Source organism: Rattus norvegicus, chromosome 2 (assembly GCF_021556685.1).
Source record: "Rattus norvegicus strain SHRSP/BbbUtx chromosome 2, alternate assembly SHRSP_T2T, whole genome shotgun sequence".
Lineage (NCBI taxonomy): Eukaryota > Metazoa > Chordata > Mammalia > Rodentia > Muridae > Rattus > Rattus norvegicus.
Window position 1 is genome coordinate 216,447,657 of NC_141535.1, and position 20,009 is coordinate 216,467,665.

The window sequence follows — 20,009 nt, forward strand, 5'->3', positions numbered from 1 at the left end:
ATTGGTAAATGTAGGAAATTCTTAAAAGACACTATACACGAGAAAATGAGAAAACTGATGTAAAATCTTTTCAGCTGTGAAAAAAAATAGATGTATAAATAAAGTCAGCCTGAGTTGTCTCAGTGCCAGCATGTGTCAACCGCACTTCTTAGTCCAAACCTTCTTTTGCTGATTCCACACACCCTTCTTTGGGTTTTGAACTGTGCCAGGGCTGCATATCAGCACCAACGAACAATAAATTTATATAAGTATTTTACCTCTTCTTTGGATATGTAACTATTCCTGGAAAGATGTAATAAAATGTCAATTCATCTCAGGCAGGGCACTGGTGTGTAATTTCATCAATCAGTGAGTTTGTTCGAGTTATTAACAACAACATGGCAACCCGACGGCATCATCCAAAGCTCACCCTAATATGGCTGACAGCCCACAAATCTACATTCCCTGTATAGCTCACAGACAGCTTGATGGGTGAATCTCTTGAACCCAGCAATTGTTGTTGCCTATATACCTTGAGTAGCATCTAGTGAACCTTGTAATTTTTATGAACTTTCTAAGCCTTGCATGTTTTGTTTATTTCCTGAGTCTATACTAAAGTGTACATTTCATATATCATACCATATAATATAGTATTTGATGATTCCATCAAGAAATATTGAAATAGGATTAGTGAGATGACTCAGACCATGAATGCATTTACTTTACAAGCCTGATGACTTGAGTTAGATTTCCAGACCCAAGTAAAGGTAGAAGGAGGAACTGGATATACAGAATTGTACACTAGTCTCCACATGCATACCATGACATATGCACTATGCACACATATGTGCATGTGCACACAAACACATCCCAAACACTACACACATATAAATAATAAAGTTTTAAGATAAAAAAAGTCTTTTTTTAATTGTTCAAACTGTTCTCATTGCCCTGGTATTTGTAAGTTCAGTCTTTTGATCAAACTAGAAGACAGAACCAAGAGTAGAAGGAGAACTGATGGTTTCCAACAGGCCATTGGGGATTGCCATTCAGAGGTTCCTCAAAGCCCTGCTGAATTGAATGTTAATTGTAATTAATGAGTGCCTTTAAGTTCAAATGTTCCCACTTTCTATAAAAGCACAGAATTACATGTACATGTCCTTTTTAAAAGAACAAAATTCTGAGAAACATTGAAACACAATTTTCATAATATAGAATGCATGTTTGCAGTAGGTTAGACACTATACCATACCAACTCTACAATCTATGCTACGTAAAACTATAGTAGTTCCTAAAACTAAAGAGTTATGATTTTCATAAAGGATGTCAATAACAAAACTCGTCATTGCATGAATGTTTAGAATTTACCTTTGCCTTATGTAGAAATATAATTCCAATATTGGAACAAGGAGTAGTCCCACAGAAGTTATCATCTGAAACTGGGCAATTAATACTGGTTCAATGAAACCTAAGTCAGTCCTGCTCATTGCAATAGAGAATCACCACTTACACAAAATAGGATATGAAAAAGTAAAAGTGATGGTAGAAGCTGGAGTAGGTATATAATACCACTAGCTCTCTATAAGTCAGTGTACTTAAAATCAGTATAGTTTTGCATGTGGTTGTGAATAGTCAGTTCAAGCCTGGATTATACTCTAATTAAGAAGTCTTATTTTTAAATAAGAAATACTCAAGTTAATAAAATAAATAAAGAAAGAAAGAAAGAAAAAGTCTTATTTTATAGACTATTTATATTATCAGAAAATTTGCAGAGAACAATGTGAAAATCTATCTTTAATGACCCCAATAAAAAGATGCGATAACACTATCTGTGACTCTTAGGTTCCATACCCACAGATTTGTGCTATTTCCTACTGCTCCCCTCCTTAAGTCCATCCCACAAACACGCAAGTGGCTAGAAACTTAGAAGAATTTGGAGAGTTTTCAGCTCCATAACCATGTGGATGATGTGACTGTGTGAACTTCAAGAACTTTTTTCTTAAATGTGTCAGGAAAAAATATCTAAGCCTGCCATAAACACAAAGAATATATCTACAGATAGTACACATCTTTAAAATCTGGCTAAAGTGGTCTTGCAATGAGAGCATGAAATTCTTTAAGGCATACACTGAGGAGGTTTTAACAACAGATTTCCTGTTATTCCACACTTCAACTTTTAAGATTTGAAAGTTTTCACTTTCATATTATTTTTGATAATGCTAAACGCTGTCAAATGTGACATCTACAAACTTGTTTAATTACTGGAGCAGAGAAATTCATCAGTTATACTTTCAATCAAACAGATGGCTAAATGATTACATTAGGTTATTTTGAAACTTACTTTGGTTCTTCTTCGGGGAGACACAGTGGGATGAGAAGTTCTGAGGATCAACCTAAGACCACATTATGAATAATATACCAGACTCATGGTTCTTCTACTTTTAAACCATTTACTTAAATAGAGCCATTCAATTTTGGTAGTAATCTAGGATTTAGTAAAAGTCTGAGATTTGAGGGAAGTGTCTAGTTTCCTTCAAGTTCAGTAAGAGTACCACTTGCGACTAACACAAGCTCGCTCCAATGCTTGCCTTCTGCTATTGATGAGATTTAGGAAAAAAAATCCCAGTTTTCATTTGATAAAACCAGCTATGGAAGCACTTGCTGCTGCAGAGACTCCTTCTGAAAAGAAAATGAATAAATGGCTTCTTGAAAACTTTACTTCATTAGAGGATGTAGTATAGAAAAAATTTAAATCATCTAATAGGCATCCTGAGGGTCTAAGGCAGGGGACTGGTACAGAAGAACAACAAAACACTAAACAAAACAAAATAAAACGAAGAAACAATGATAAGACTTGCACTTCACATTCTTAATTCTGGGATAGAATTTAAAGATCCATGTTGGTGTTCTTAAAAGGATAAATCCCTGCATTTAATTTTTATTAAATATGTTCTCACATTTAATACATTGTTTTCACATTCATATATACATACAAAAGTTGGGAGGCCTTAGAAACATGTTTATAATGTAAATATACCTATATATAATACTGTAAAATAAAATCCGAATAAAAATTTTATTCCAACAACATTTTTCTATTTTCAACTTTGTTTATTGTTTTAAGTTTTTTTTTTAAATCACAGTGGAAATTAACTTATGTTTAATCATCCAGTTAGTGCCTATTACCAACTTTATCAAATGCCAAAAGTAAACTCAGCTCGTTCATACACTCTATGCTCTGCTGCCCCACCATTCATTGCCTGATCTTTTTTCCTCTTTGAACGGCAACATTGTGATAAGATTGTGAAAAGGAGTAGCTAACTGGTGTGTACAGATACCATTTCAAGTATTCAGAAAGCAGTAGGCTGTATGCACTGTGCATTAAAAAACTGGTGATATCTAAGTACATGAGACTGGCTCCTGGTGGGAGTGTCACAAAGTTGTATGTCACAGTGTATGACAAGGATTTACAGCATTCTAGATTTTTCACAACTCTGCCAGGTTGGTGAGTGACGTTAAGTAAATATTTCATTTCTCTACTCTCAAGTGTCAAGGGTGGGATTTCCAACCACAAATAAATAAAGCACACACTCCGCATGTGCAGTGCAAATGCTCAGTAAACACAGTGACGTAGAATAAGCTTACAGTTGCCGTTTAGTAAGTGGTTCAACAGGGAGGTCCTGAATTTATGAACGTTGTGACTCGTCTCCCTGTTCCAAATAGATACTCTTACTGTCCCGTGTCAAGCACAATGACCAAAAAGGCTACCGAGTTGGGCTGATGGAGTGAGGAGGGAACGGGAACTCATTGCACAAATGGGTGGCACAATTTCTGTCACTTCTGTGTCGCATGGGAAGTCTTGTTTGCTGACAAACTTCAAACTCCTGCAGTCAAACCAGGTACCAAGGAGGAGAAACGCAAATGTTCTGCTTAAGAGGAATTATATGTTGGCACCTATGTACTATATCGTGACCCAGATAATAAAAGGAATGAGAGGTGATTATTTTAAAGCTAAAATTTTAGAAGTTGATACCTGAATATTCAAACTCAAATGATGGGATATCCAAGTCACACAAGCATTTGCACATGGCTCTGCTTCCAAGTGCTGTTTGAGCCGTACTCTTCAGTACTTTGAACAAAAGTAAGAGCTTTGTTGCTTTGTCCTAATTAGAAAATTCTTCTGGAGAAAAATTATTGGTAGGAGGAAAATATTAGAAAAAAATGTGAAAACCTTTTTACTCAGTTACTTCATTACGAGTTTCCTTCGCAAGTATCCATAGTTGGTAAGAAAAAAGCATATACAAAAAAAAAATAAAAATGTCTATAATAAACAAAAATACAAAAACTGTGCCACCCATCTTTCACTTGCCTCGTTACACTGAGTTTAGGAAACAGTCTTTGAAATACTGTTACAAGCTAAATACAAATGGAAGCTAAAACTCAACGACACGGGAAACATACACGCATCTTATCAAGAGAAAAACACCATCCCTCACCTGTAATACATACATAACACTTAAAACTCAGGTCCGACACAATCACTTAATTGATTTAAATAATTAAGGCTTCTAAATGGTTCACTGCCAACTTTCTGCATCAGTGTTAGAATAAAATACATTTTTGCACTTGGGGTTGTGCTCTGTACAGACATTTTATCCATGGATTTCATTAACAGGGTCTGATGAGGGTGTTAGGATTGTTTGCTGACATTTAGTTTTGGTAGCTGTTAGACTAAAGAGTAGCACTACAAACTCAATGACCGGACATATCTGCTCCCGTCGCCTGGGCTGTTGGCTCATTTTACCTTTTTTTCATGTTTAATATGACCATTTCCTTTGTATCTGCCATTGAGGATTCCATTTTGGTAGTGTCCATTAACTGTGCTGTGCGTACTCCTAGAACACAGACTTTTGACTTTTCTATAGATAAATTTTGTCACATAGGACACTATGAAGTAGAGCGCGACAGCACCAAGCAGAAGCACAAAGGCAATATCCAGTAGAAAATACTGACAGAAGGAGATCTGATGGACAGCCGAACGGAGGTGATGGGCTCCGTCGTGGCGAAGAATGTAGTCTATCCAATAGGTAGTCCGATTGACAGGGTGGCCGGGTTGATCCTTATGAATTTCCGATAACTTCTGAGCCCTCTGCCGATAACTGTAGTGGGGACAAACATGACATGATCATGTATACATACACAGGTTTTGTACATCAATCTAGAAATGTGGAAAATGACTGATATTCCTCTTTAAACATGTAAGTATGCCCCAGGCACTGGGGTTAATGGTTTAAATACTTAACAATATCTCCATAGATTTCAAGCTGGTGAGAACAAGCAAATCTAGCAACATGAAATCATTCCACAGAGGAGAGGCAGATTTATATTTTCTGACCCAAGCCCCTCCCACACCACATTATACACTCTCCCCATCAGATGCTTCTAGAAGCTGTTAAGCAGTGTCTCACTGGAAAAGGGACACTTTCAAATTCTACAAAAAGGATAGAGAAAAGCAGGAACATTTTTCCTACCAGTTCTTTAAAAAGTTCTTTAACCCATAATAATTGATGGTGTGGGACTGTTATTTTATACCGAAGAAAAGGGGTTGAGGTGCATGATAATATGACGTATGTAGTACAGCCGAATGTTGGCAAGCATGTACACGAATATAAACCCTTCCTTAAGTCACTGACTAAAAAGAAAGACAGGTAAAGTGATATATAAAATGTAACCATGTAATTTTAGTTTAAAAATGAATGAAATTTCTAAATAATTAATTTAAAATGTTATGCTGGAGAATTGTGAGACAATGTGACAGATGTCTATGGTCTACTTCAAGAAAATAAAAATATCACAAACGATATGACTCTCACACAGATCCCTACCAAGGAAGAAAACCTTAGGCATATGTGAATCCCTGGCATGCTAAAGGAAGAGTAGGAAGAGGTGTCAGAAAGCTGGGAGAGTAGGTGCCTTCCAAGGGTAAACTGAGGGTGTTCAGTCAAACTGCTCAAGGCTGTACTGAACAACAAGTTACGAGCTTAAATCATAGAGCCAAGCAGCCATTATCACAGAAATGGCTAGTTTACCAGAGCAGAAGATATTGATGGTAAGAGGTGCATAACCAAGACCACATGACTAGTAACAATGAAGGCCAGGCCAATCGGATTGGGCCGGGAGAAATTACAGTGAAAGAGTTGGTATGGGTTGGTTAAGATCCTGGATTCAATGTGAAAGTAAAGGGAAGTCAGAAGCAATTACAATGCTTGCAACCTGTGGGGCTACGGGGTAGATCTGGTGAACAGGAAGCATCCTGAGGTACAGAGCACTAGCCATAGCGATGACAGCATGGGGATGTGATGGAATAAGAATCCATCCAGTACGCAGGAGGAGCTAGGTGATGCTTGCACCTCTGCAGTGCAACCATCAGTCTACAATGCTATATGAGTTGATGTGATGCTCCTCTTATGATGTAGCTGTAGCTTTAAATATTTAGCTTGTAACAGGCATGCTAACAAGTTAGGGAAATGAATGAAAGGGAATTAGGACTGGGGTCAGTAGCAAAGCAAGATAATCACTTGTAGGCTTTTTCTATACCCATGCTATGAGAAGATACAGCCTTTAAAGGCACATTTACTCTGCTATAACGATCTCCTTTATAACAAGCCCTGATGAAAATGACTTAAAATTTTCACCCAAATTTTATGAGTCCACCTACATCTTGTGTTACATTATATTACACTTTCTGGCTGATGGCAAAAGAAAGAGAAAGACTTCTTATTGTGTTTTATTAAAAAGAGAAATATTTTTCTTAAAACAGAAAAATGAATCAGGATATTTTACACACTTTCCTCCTTGATTGTAATTAAACCTCTAATATATGTTATGAATTTATGAAAATAACTTGTATAGTAAAAGCTGACCATGAGTTAGTTAAGTGGTACTATAAGGATCATTTCATCTTCATTTATTGGTTTCCTTATATGAAGGTAATAAGGTTTTCATTAAGCAAAACTAAGGCTCTAATAAAGGAAGTAGGCCTGTAATAACAGCATGTATGTTTTAGGTTTAAAAAGCCAAAACCAACCAACCAGCCAACCAATCAAACAAGCAACTAACCACCACCACCAACAAAAAAACCTTTTGGCAAAATTGATTATTTGGCTTAAACCAGATTATTGTGAGTATAATGTTAATGAGGCAAATTTAGCCTTTTAAATAATGATTTCACACCAAAAGTGGAACATTTGCCATATATTTGAGGTAAATTACTTTGTGAGTATAATGACTTTTAGGTAATGGCACAATTAACATATCTATGTGTACCTCAAGACTGCAGTTAGGTTTTCAGTGCAGTATAATGAGTGTAACCTGATCCTTCTCTAATACACGCTGGTTCACACCTCAGAGAACATTGCTAAGCTGAGCTGGAAACAGAGCTCATGCAAGAGTGCTTGCCTGGCATGTGCAAACCCCGGGTTCAATCTCTAGTTCCACAGTCAAAACAAACACACACATTTCCTGGTTCAACTACTCTTTGTAAATGTTCCTATATAATGAGCCAATGTTAGTAGCTCTCCAGCTTTACCACCCCGAATCCTTTCTTTAGATTTTGCAGGTCTATGTGAAAATGTTTTCCTCAGAACATTCATTCCTCAAAATGCATGAGATCTAACAGGAGAAATTAGAGATTATAGAAGGGGTAGTGTGCAGGTGCCTGAGACATACAGCATGCTGTTCTGCGTGCCACATTTGTGTCACAGACACTGGCTGATATAGGAGGGCCATCTCCAAGCCGACAAAAGGTAGCATAATGAACCTTGAATGATTCCGATTTTATATGTTAAGCTTCACTATTACTTTTTAAGAAACCATTTTTTCATCAGCATTTCTTATACTATAGCAATGACTTGCAGCCCAGTGTTCAGACACACCACCTAGTTATAAAGAGAAAATTATATTACTCTCTTCAGTTATTTAATGCCATTTGACAAACATGATAAACTAAACATCGTGTCTTTAAATGAAGAAAATCACTGCTTTGTTTAAAAGTACCCAGGCCAGCTGCCCACTGAGACTCATTTGTGAAGTGGGTTAACTCGGGACACATCAAGAATTTAAAAGGCAAAATAAAGATTCTAATTCATCATTCACATGAGCAAATACATCTCAGCAACGGCTAGTGCTGGGAAAGCCAGGCAGGATGGAGAGTTCTGATTAAGAATAAGATAGGTCTGTCTTCTGTTCATGTTTGAATAGCTGTGTGACTGTAGGCAAATTATTAGTGTTCTTTGAGTTTCAAGTCCCTCCTTTCTACAGTAATAGCAAAACCTCTGATACAAAGCAGCAGCCAGTGATCGCTGATCAGCACTGTCAACTTGGGTGAATTTTGAATTCCCTGAGAAACATACTTCTGTGTATGAGTGTGAGAACAGTTCCAGGGGGGAACTGAGGAGGGAAGCTATGAATATGATAGCACTGTCCTATGGCTGGGGATTTGGGCTGAGGAAAAAGCAGAAGGTCAGAATGGTGGCACTATTCCCCACTCTGCTGTCCTAGCAAGACGTGAGGAAGCCCCCCAACCACAGCTGTAGTCGCTCCTGCATCAGGCCTTCCTCACTGCCAGCAGGTTATACTTTCAAACCAAGGGCCACATCAACCCTTTCTCCTCCCGGGCACATCTTGTCAAGTACTTGTCACAACTATGGCAGACGTATCTAGTGTAATGGGTGTCGAAGGTAAACAGCAGACACAAAATCTGACACACCAGAGAGATCCAATGATTGCCCCCACCTTTGCTTCTTGGTCTGACAAATCTTGGTAGCAAAAATCTCAGGGTCACATCATGGATGGCTAAATGACTGTTATGTTTAACTTCAAATTTTAGGAAAACATACATAAGAAATAACAATGACATAAAGATATCATTCTATGACGGAATAGCAGAAAACTCACTGCCTATGTACTGTGTAATTAAATATATGTGTGTATGTGGATAAATGTGACAAATGTATATATACATACTATCATCTATCTGCCTTACATGAGCCGAAACCTTACCTGGGATTGTTGATAACTTTCACCAGTGCATCATACAGCTCCCCTTCAGTAACTGTATTCCATTCTAACAAGATCCCCATGCCTTTCGCCTGTACTCTAGTCATAGTATCATAATGGTCTCCAAAGAGTGGGATTCCTACTACAGGGACACCATGATACATAGTTTCAAATATACTGTTCAAACCACCATGGCTTAGGAAGGCTCTGATGTTTGAATGGCCTAAAGGATAAAAAGGAAATAACTTACATTATTACTCCAGATTCATCCAGACTTCTTACAAGACAAACACACTAATAAATTATATTTTAGAAAGTGAATTTTTAAAGAGGTAATTTCATCGATCCATTCTTAATACCAATTAAAATGATTGTTACATATATCAACTGAAAGCCATTTTAGGTACTCTAAACTATAACATTAATCATGAAGTAGAAGATGCTCTCTCAAGCACAATTTTCACATGACTAGCAACACACTTTAATTGCTAAAAATAAACAGAAAGCCAGAGAGGACATCAACTATAAGACATGTAGTATTATAATATTTAGCTGTCATGGGAATAGAAAGGTTAGCTTGTCAAAATTTTAATGAGGTATTCCTTCTAGTAAATTGCCTGCATTTTGTTAACAGAGAAGAAAAACTTGCATAAAAAGTGAAAGAAAAAAGTATGCTTAGAAAATGTGGTTTCGGCCAGTAAATAATTACAGGACACAGAAATTCAAATCTATTAAATATACTCACTGTATAAACTTCCACACTAATGGGCTCTCAGTGCATTTGTCTCACCCAGTACTATAGAGAATGCCTACCCCTTACCTCAGACTAACTAAAGGACCCGATTTAAAAGTATTTTTGGTAGCAGGATCCCTATTTGAACAAAACGTGTACTACCATGTCCAACATTGCCAACATCAAGTTGAGCTGGCAAATGACTAACGGTGGACTAAAGGGTGAAGGGAGAAGAAAGCAGCTTAGTGCTTACTTCTAGTCCTGAATGGATCTTTTACTATAGGATTCACCACAGCACCTGCAGAGGTGTGGCACAGAGTACTGTGAAAGGACTCATCTTGGAAAAGTTGGAGCGCTGAGACAAGGAGAACCTGGGGAACCTTGAGGAGGTCGTTCTCACAGAGCATTAGGCAGCTGCACTCTGCTGTGGGTCCCACATGCAAACTCAGACGTTCCTAGTTAAAAGCGTCACAACACTGTTGACAGAGCTAGCTGATGGTCAACCTCTCTATGGATCTTTTTTTCCTTGCTTCTTCCTTCCTTCTATAGATTCTAAAGTCACAATAACAAAGACATAGGAAAGGAAAGGAAAAGAATGAAAGTACGGGGAAGAGAAAATTGTGTTCATTTTTGCTCAGTTTCATGTATTAGATCAAAATGGGCTGGTAGAGAGGAATTTCATACCGAAGTTTTTCACCATTTTACAGTGAAAAAATTGAAATGGCTGCATTTGTTGGTTGGAGATGTAATGGCAGAGTGCCTCCCAATCATGTGAGGTCCTGTGTTCAAACCTCCGTGACTGAACACACAAAGCTCAATTATTTAATTATTTAGTGGCATACAACTATAATTCCAGAACTTGCGAACTAGAGGCAAGACTTCAAAGCTATATAGCTGAGTTTAAGTACAAGTACTCAACTGTCTTTAAATAAAAAGAATAAATAAATAAATAAAGTGTCTTGGTCTTAGACCATGGTAGCATCTAGAAAGTATATTTTAACATAAGTTTAAAGTATTTTTAAGGTTGTTACTAGTATTTTAAGAGCAATTGTTATAAAATAGTCATTTTCTTTAATATTTAGTATTAATTATGTATAAATGTGAATCAATACCTTCCTTATCATTTTTTTATTACACAGTAAGGGATGACATGCATTTAATAAATAGATTTAATAAAAAATTTCATTTCTACTGTTTGTATTCATTAAACAAAATAAAATAATTTATATTTAGGAATACTTAATAGATAAGTATGATGTAATCAATATTATTGTAATTTTGTGTTAAAGACCAAAATCACAACAAATAAAAATTTAAGACAAATGTTTCTTTATCAGAACTACCTAGTAAATTAGGAAGATGTAAGACAAATGATCAGGTCAAACTTAAATATTTCCCTTATTTCCAGCTTTTTTTGTTTCAGATAAGTGAATAACTCCCAAATTATCTAAGGTTTCGATACAACTATAAACAAATACAACATCAGTTTATGTTTTTTAACTGCTTTTATTAAGTAACCTAAGTCAGATAGAGTTTTATATTGCCACTAGTTTATATAATTTATGTTTTATGGACAATTAAAATTGGGTAATTTTTAAAAATGTTTTAGATTTCAGCATTTGCATTTTACAAATGATTTTACAACAAACAAATTCTGGATCAGTGGTCTGAATTTTGAGAAATGAATGACTAGTTAAGAATGACTGGGCACACACTTTCCAAACCACTCCTGTACTAACACCATGTTCACTGATCAGTCAAGCAAGTAAGTGCAGCTTGTGACTTACCAAGCAGGTCATTTTGAGGTAACCATTCTATGAGCTTAGTGTTGTTTCCTAGGTTCTTTGGTTTGGTTCCAGAAAACCTAAAATGGACACCAGACAATAGGTCTTTCAGAAATGAAGCTTTATAACATGCATTCATTTTGTAGGCTTACGAGTGTTACGTTATATGATAAATTACTAATATTCTTCTGAGTAAAGTTTTCGTTTAGTTCCAATAAAAATATTCCAGACAGACAGATAAGACATAATTTTCTCATAAAGTCTATTTATTCTCTTAATAATTCTAAGATACATATATAAGAGATGTGGGGACCCAAATGAATGTTTGCTAAATTCAATTCTACACAAGTACCCAGAGAGAAGAGAAAGAACCACATCTGAGCTGTGGCTAACCCCCATCCTGGCAAGCCAGTGCCAACACTGAAAGTAGCAGGAAGTATGCTTCATTCCCTTGAGTCCAGAGAGATTGGCAGAGCACAGCACATAGTTAGGCTGTTTCCTATGTGGTGAAGCTCAAATGTGCCTCACAACTATGAGGATGACGAGAGTCTTCAATAAGGTACACGGGTGCTCTGAATTAACAAGCCTGATAGAGAACTCCCAATGGGACTAGAGTAAGAAGGGGGAAATTCTGCTCAGAGTAAAGGCAGTGCCCAGTTCTTAGCCCAGCCTTACACAGTGTTAGAAAACCCAGACAATTTAGAGTATACGTAATGTCTTGGGAGACCCGTTTTCCTTTTTGTGGAGTTGTATTCACTCCTGAGCTCCAAGACTGCAAACAAATGCATGCTCAATAAAGTACACAGGTTTGATTCCATGCTGCAGTGCCTTTGGGGGAAGCTGGAATGTACCTCAGAGTTTATCTTAACCAATATTAATTAGCGGGTAAGGTACCGAGAGAGTTTTAGAAGCTTAGTCTCTCAGATTAAGTGTCTCGAAATATTGATATAGGTGAGATATTAAAGGGAGAGTACAAAGTACCTGGATTAATTGAAGAACTTAAGTTGTTTACTCATTCATTTTTTTTTACTAATTCATTATTAACTACTTTATTCTGAGCTGATTTGAAAAAATATAGACAGGTATGAAATTACAACTAAATTTTAAAAATAAGGAAAAATGGGGGTTCAAGCTGGAGAAAACATAAGACTGAATTCAACATAGATTACCTCATTCCACAACATACTCTGAATATAGTTGATGCAGTTATCTTTACCAATTACAGGCCTTTATGAATTAGTTTTGGATTTCAATGCAATAGAAACAAAATCAAAACCCAAGAGCATCTATTGAGCCAGTGCATCAATGTGCCATGCTCTGCAAGGGTGTGAAGATTACATAAAGAGATACTGGGTTTCATCAGTAAAACCAATCTGAACTATCATGACCTTACCTCCAAATCACTTTCTGAGGCAATCTCCCCAGAGCTCCTGCCAGTTTGTTAGCAATGTCTTCTGACAGATACTTGACACCAGCTCCAAAAGATACCAGGACAAAGCCATGCTCCTGAGCACCATCTACCCACCTCTGCAGATCCTGCAACACAAACATGGAAAACAAATTTGTGAGGACCAATACAGATCAGTGCCATCAAACATGTGCTTTGAAAAGTCTTCATATAATTCCCTTAAACAAACAATAACGAAAAAGTACGAAGAGCACATGGAATCTTCCTCTAAAAACCACAACCTGCTTTAAAAGGTTTATGTCAGGGGACAGAGAAGGTTTTCAGCCATTAAGGACACTTAACCACTCTTGCAAAGGACTTGGGTTCAGTTTCTAATACACATATACAACTGTCTGTAACTACTGTTCGAAAAATATGGCAATCCCTTCTGATCTATATCCCATACACGTATATACAGATTGTGCATACATACATGTAAGAAAAACTTTCATAGACATAAAATAAGTGTTTCTTCTAAGAATGCTCATTGAACTAGGATGCCATATATTTTTGTTCTTTCTTTCCTCTATCCCCACCCATAGCCTCCCCATTCTCTGTCCTTCTTCACTGAGTATGAACAAAAAACAATAGCTGAGAGTATCAGACCACAAAGGTCAGAACATTCTACTAGTTGATCCATCCCTGGTTAGAAATATGAGAATACAAGAAAAAAAAATCAGACTTCCTATGTGCCACCCACTGCAGCTATACTCTCAGTGAATCTTTTCAAACTTTGCCTGGGGTGGATGAAATGCACCAAAATGAAAGCAGTCTCCCACTTAGGTAGCACTCCTGTCAGTTATGTTTTGTGTCACCAGTTTTAGGTGAATAGCAGCTGGTCATCCAGGTAAACAAATCTTACTCAAAATGTAGAGGCTGTTTGTTGTGTGAACACTAATGGGTCCAGAAACATTTGAGGACACAAAACTCCCTACCGAATCTACTGAATGGTACACCATTGGCAGTCATCAAAACAGGGTGTGACTCAGTTTTGTACTAATATTTGTGGCTTAGAGCCTGCTGACAATGCTATTCCACAGATCCTGCCTTTCTGTTCAGTACCAGCGGATTGCTGTCCTGTGTCGCTATGGTTTGACAGTTTCTTAGCATTTTTTAGGACACACTGACCCACAGCCAAGGAGTACTACAGGGCAAGAATCATGTCACCCTGGCACCAGTCTTCAGCTTGCCTATAGGAAAAGAACATGTCATATACATTTTTATTTAATGATACCTGTATAAAGGTGCTTAGTGACATTTCATTCTTAGAGACCACAGTTCATATCCCAAATGAATTAGAGAATAAAAACACCATAAGATGGAGAGTGAACGGTGAGAAGGTAGAGCCCTGTCGCCAGTGAAGAAAACACACTTGGATTGTTGGACAGAAACCTATCTAAGCATTATTTTCTAGGAACCTTGATTCATAATTGTATAAAAGAAACAGAGCCTACCTCAAATTTAGATTAAAACTAACATTTTTGTTATATTTTCCAGTCCTTATTTCACATGATGAAAACTTAAGCATCATATTTCTAGACTCTAAGTAACAACGAGAAGCAAATCTATTCCCAATTTAAATTTTATGCACAGTTCTAAGGCAGACACATCTAAGACATACAAGTGCCTCATGTAAGCTATCACCTACCACTGAACTTTGGGATCAGTTCTATTTGGAAAACATTTATTCAGATGCAGGAAGCTTCACAGAAATGATGTCAATTTTTCACAAAGACTTGAAATGCCCCCAGAGTTTAAGTTTTTCAAAAACACTTTTCTAGTTTTTATTCTGCACAAAGTCAAATCACACACACACACACACACACACACACACACACACACACTCACACTCACATACTCACACACAATCTTTTTCTCCCTTTGCCTACTACAAATTTACCAATAGTAAGAATATATTTGTTTAGTCTTTACTAACAGTCAAGGAAGTAGAAAAAGTTGTATTCATATGGTTTACCTAAAGGAAAAGTAGCCAGTATTCCAGTAGTACTTCCCTAGACTTAGAAGGAACAGTGTGGTTTAAAGGTGATATCCAATCTGGGTTGGAGGTAAAAGAGATAAAAAGAATGTCCTGAGTATAGATGGGGAAGTAGTAGACACATGGCTTCTACTTGATGGAATCCTCCTTTCCCCATGGTTTCTGATCCTCACAAGTGCACAGAGCAGTGACTTGACAGATGCACAATGGGAACACCGAAGAGACTGAGACTTCTGGTTTTGCCATAAAGACACACAGGAAACACATTAGAGTTAGAGGTGACAGGGACATTAAGGCTGCTAAGCCTACAGCAAAGACAAAAACAGGGATCTCATGAAAAAAGTGTCCTTATCTCCACTGGGTTGGGAAGATCTAGCTAGCTAACACCTCCTCTATGTATAGTCTAAAAATTTCTTCCAGAATATAAGAATTCATCAGTGATTCTGTGAAGGTCCTTTAAGAAAATTAATCTCAAAATAACATGTGCAATATAAAAAGCCTGACTACAAAATTTATTATTCTAAAATATGAGCATACCTAGAAACTTCCTTCCTCCTTTCCTCTAAGAAAATACCAAATTAAAAACAACAACGATGAACTAATAGTTCATTCATTTGCAGTAAATATCAATAATCTATAAGAAGAAACTAATATAAATGTATAAAAACACTTGAAGAAAACATGAAAACTTTAATAAAGGACAAAAATATCTAAATAAAAAGAGCAATAATATGCCTGAGTCGTAAATATTAATGTTAGAATGATGCCAATTTTTATAAAAACTAAATTTTATGTATTAGTGTATTTTCAGAGAGAATTTATGAAATATTAAAAGCATGTCAAAACTTCAGAAAATAAAATAAGAGGCTGGGGAGGTGTCAATTGATAAACCTCTTGTTGTGCAAACAAGAGAACCTAAATTCAGACCAATTGCTGGGCATAGATCCACTGCAATCTCTGTGATGGGACGGTGTATAAAGAATGACCTTGGGTATATGCTAGCTGCCTGTGTAGCCAAGTCAACCAAAGACTCTGTCTCAAAAAATAAGTTGAGGCATGATTTGTCTGCAACTGGTCTCCACATGTATGCAAACACATGCATGTATACTACACACAGAATATGCACATACATGGACAAATAAAAACATGTGCCTCACAAAAATAGACTCCTTTAAGAATGAAAATACACAAAAAGACTAAGAAACTTTGGAAGACCACAGGCTGCATACTCTTCTAGGTAGTAATGTGTCTCCAGAGCTTAGAGTAATTATGTCTCTTGATGTTAGCAAATAGACAGAGAATGAAGATGGCTGATGGAGACAAGCTGCTGTCAGGTGTGAGCTGGAGATTTTCATCAGAGAGTAGAGGACTTATAAAAATATAGGTCTGGGGATAATAGGAGGCTCTATACTTCCACAGATCATGAATTGCAGAAGGATAAAAAATGTTAAACTGAATTAAACAGATGATTTATCTGTAAACACAAAGGAATCCATTTGTCATACTCTGGAATAGTCTTCCTGAGTCAGAGACAACAAAAGTCACAGAAGAAATGGGTGGAGCTCACTAAAGATCAAACAGACTACAGAGATTAGAAGCAACAAAGCAATAAACTAAAGGAATTTAGAATATATAATAAAGGGTTAGTATGAAAACCAAGTAAACAGGAATATACATAAATGACTTGGGAAAACTGCCCCCAGGGAATGCTAAACTGCACAAACATTCCAGAACAATGTTCGCCTTATTTCAGAGGAACACAAACTCAAAATGATCATACCATCTACGAGCCCTGTACTGAATGCTAAGATACCACAATGCAATCCATTTAACCTTAAACACTAAAGGAAATGATTTTAATGCTCACTTAGTAAACATTACAGTTATGCAATTTTCTCTCTCAACTTCCTTTTTTCAGAAAGAATACAGTCTCTTAAGTGGCCTCTGGGTTTTTCAACAGGTTATCACTCAAGTGGTATTTTCTTTCGGTAATTCAGCAGTATGAGTTCTTTAGTGTATTAGCTTTCCATCCATCTAGAACTTAATGGAATCCAATTTCCATGCATCTAGAATAGTAAGGCTGAGTTCTAGCGTCAGTTTTGTTTTGAGGCAGGATATTGCCATGTAGTTCCTGCAACTCTGAAACTAGTCATGTAGCTATGTCTACCCTCCATCCACAGCAATCGCCAGGCCCTAGCCTCTAAGTGCACCATCATTCCTGCCCCCATCATTATTTTTAACCATCCAATTAGTCTGCTTGTGCAGTACAATGTATTGAGTATTCCATCTCCTCAGTGACTCAAATGGTCACCATCTTAGTTGCCTTCTAAACTCTACTCTGTCCCACTTATCTGTCATCCCTGCTAATTCTGAACTTTATTGTTCTTTTATAATATAATTTAATGTTTGCATGGTTCATTTTTCTCATTACATTTTATTTTGCAATTAGGTTATTTTTATATTTGATACAATTTTTAATTACTGATTAAACTCAAAACAATGTTACTTGTATGCATTGTGGATATTTACACATTTATGCATAGAATATGCATTTCATTTCATCCAAAATGTAAATTTAGAAATCATAACCATTCCTTTATATTCAGCTGTCAGTAGAGTACTCTGTATGTTAGACCACCAGGTGGCATGGCAGGCATAGAGCAGAGATGCTTGGCTTCAAACGACGCCATGTCCTAGCCTGATACTCAGACCTAAGGGTTCACGGAATCAAACCCCCAGGGGAATAACTCTCCAGTCTTACAAATGGAAATGAAAGCCAATGATCAAAACAATCCATCAAACATTCTACACAAACACAGTAACACAGATGTTAGATGTTACCCTGCTATATGTGGACTATTTCATGTTTACACAATTTAATTTCCAGATCTGTGCTACCCCATCTCTCCCCTCTCTGTGTATATAAACACTTTGAAAAGAGAACTTCAAAATAAAAGTAATCATATTGCCTTCTTGCAGTGTTAAAGAAGTTTCCTTAAATCTTTTTACAGTAAAGAAATTATAAGGAAAAGATCTATGTTTGATGTTTATAATAATCATTGCTATATGTTAAAATATCTACCTTCTTCAACAGCAACCACATAGGTAGGTAGTGATCTGTTTTCTATCTGCCAGATTCCTTTCTCTGGATCAATTATATGCCAAATGACTTGCCTTGGACATAAAAAATAGAAAGCAGGCAGTTGTGTATGCTGTCTTCCTACTAGTCAACCCACTCGATCTAGCGCTGTTCAGCACGGAGGAGTACAGTACCTGGGCTCTGTGACGGGACACTGGGTACAATGGGAATTAAGCAATATAGCAGAGTAGTCATCTAAAAGTATATCAATCTCAGTAGTTTTATGCAATTGATGTTGAAAAGTTATGGACAGTATAAAAACCTACCTAGTTCTTCAACTTTCCAGAAAGCATTACTGAATAATTACTGCCCCGCTCTCTATCCAAAAGCAAACAGAATTTTAGATCATTTAAACACCCAGATAACTGTTCTTGAACCAATAAAAGACTAACTGAAGTTTGGATGGTACATTCTGCTTCCAACGTCATTCTGAGAGTATCCGTATCTTCCAAACTTAGGATATTCGTGTATGATGCCTGGGAAGAAACTGGGTTGCAGCAGCTAGCTCTAGGAATGTCCTGCTGGCACCCTGTGATCCAAATTTATACCTCTTTCTCCACCCAAAACTGGGAGCCTGGAGAGAGAGTCGGGATAGGCAAGAACACATTAACACTGCATCCTTTGTCAGCCCCTTGCATTCTGAGAGAAAGAATGCCTGGGCTGTGAGAGAGTCCTACACAAAGATGGCAATAGAAGAAAAGGGGGAGGGAGCAGAGGGCACTTTTGTTGTTACCAAACCCAACATCAATAGGGCCTTTTTCCCCCTCTTTTACCATGTCTGATCTAAAGAATGTTCTGCTTAGATCAGGTGGGCTGTAAATAATTGAAATATTTATTTTGTAAAATTCAGCAACTAGAATAACAGCAAATATTTCGATGCAAAATCTTTTAGAAAGAGCTCCGGGCATCATATGATTTTGAGTACTACCAAAAATAGTTTAACAAGACTTACTAAATAAAAATTATCAATAAAAAAAAACACAGAAAAGTCCAGGCTGGGTAGAGAGCGTGAGAATACGTGTTTGCTGCATGTGTTCAGTTCAGCACCCGTGCAAAAGTCAGATGTGCCAGGACCTGGTTGTGACCCCACAGCTGGCGAATGAAGGCAGGCAAATCGTGGCAGTCGGCCTTGCCACGACGGTGATCTCTAAGCTCTGTAAGAGACCCTCACACACATACACACACAGACACTCATACACATACACTCACACATAAAGACAAAAAGAAAATATAAAAGTTAATACTCAAAATGAACATGTTCTGACTGCTGTTTTTATACTTGGGAATAGATTTTCCTCAAAGTCCATTTCCACCACTTGCTGTGGGATGTCAATCAAGTCACTAGAAGCCTGGCTTCTTCGCCTCTATCAGTGCAGGTGATACAGCTCAGGACATGACGATCAAATGGGGTCAAATATTATAAAAGTGCTCTGTCAACCAAAAACAAGCTTGTTCTTTTTCCTAGCTGAAAAGTCTAATAAGTAATACAAAAATTAAGGGATGAGAAGACATGCATCCCGAGAAAAGGAAAGATTAAGACAGTCCTCCTAAAACAAGATTATTTTCTTTACATTTTCTTACCATATTTTACATTCCTCAGAATAAAGCTAGTCATAATAAATACATAAAGGAAAATAGTACAATGTTTTTCATGGAGTATAAAGCTATCAAGCTTCCTAAAGAATTCAAATGCTTTCCAGGTATACCCAGGAATTTAAGCAGCAACTAACCCAAAGATACAATGGAGAGATCAATGCCATGGTGATGGCTAAGTCTTCCTATCACTGAACATTCGAGAGAATGAAAAAACCCTGAAAGACATTCATTCCCACCGAGACACTGAAGTATCTCTTTCCCCTTCCAGTACAGCACAG

The 20,009-nt window shown here is 37.0% G+C and overlaps 1 protein-coding gene across 1 annotated transcript in view; it reads right to left on the reverse strand.

The window, feature by feature from the left end:
- Positions 1-2,989: 2,989 nt before the first annotated feature.
- The window catches only part of Ugt8 (UDP glycosyltransferase 8), a 68,186-nt gene continuing 51,166 nt past the window's right edge, over positions 2,990-20,009 (reverse strand). Inside the window, 4 exon segments of the mRNA NM_019276.3 lie at positions 2,990-5,138; positions 9,040-9,259; positions 11,557-11,633; positions 12,947-13,089. Of these exon segments, the coding sequence (NP_062149.1) occupies positions 4,775-5,138; positions 9,040-9,259; positions 11,557-11,633; positions 12,947-13,089 (804 nt within the window). The 3' untranslated portion in view covers positions 2,990-4,774.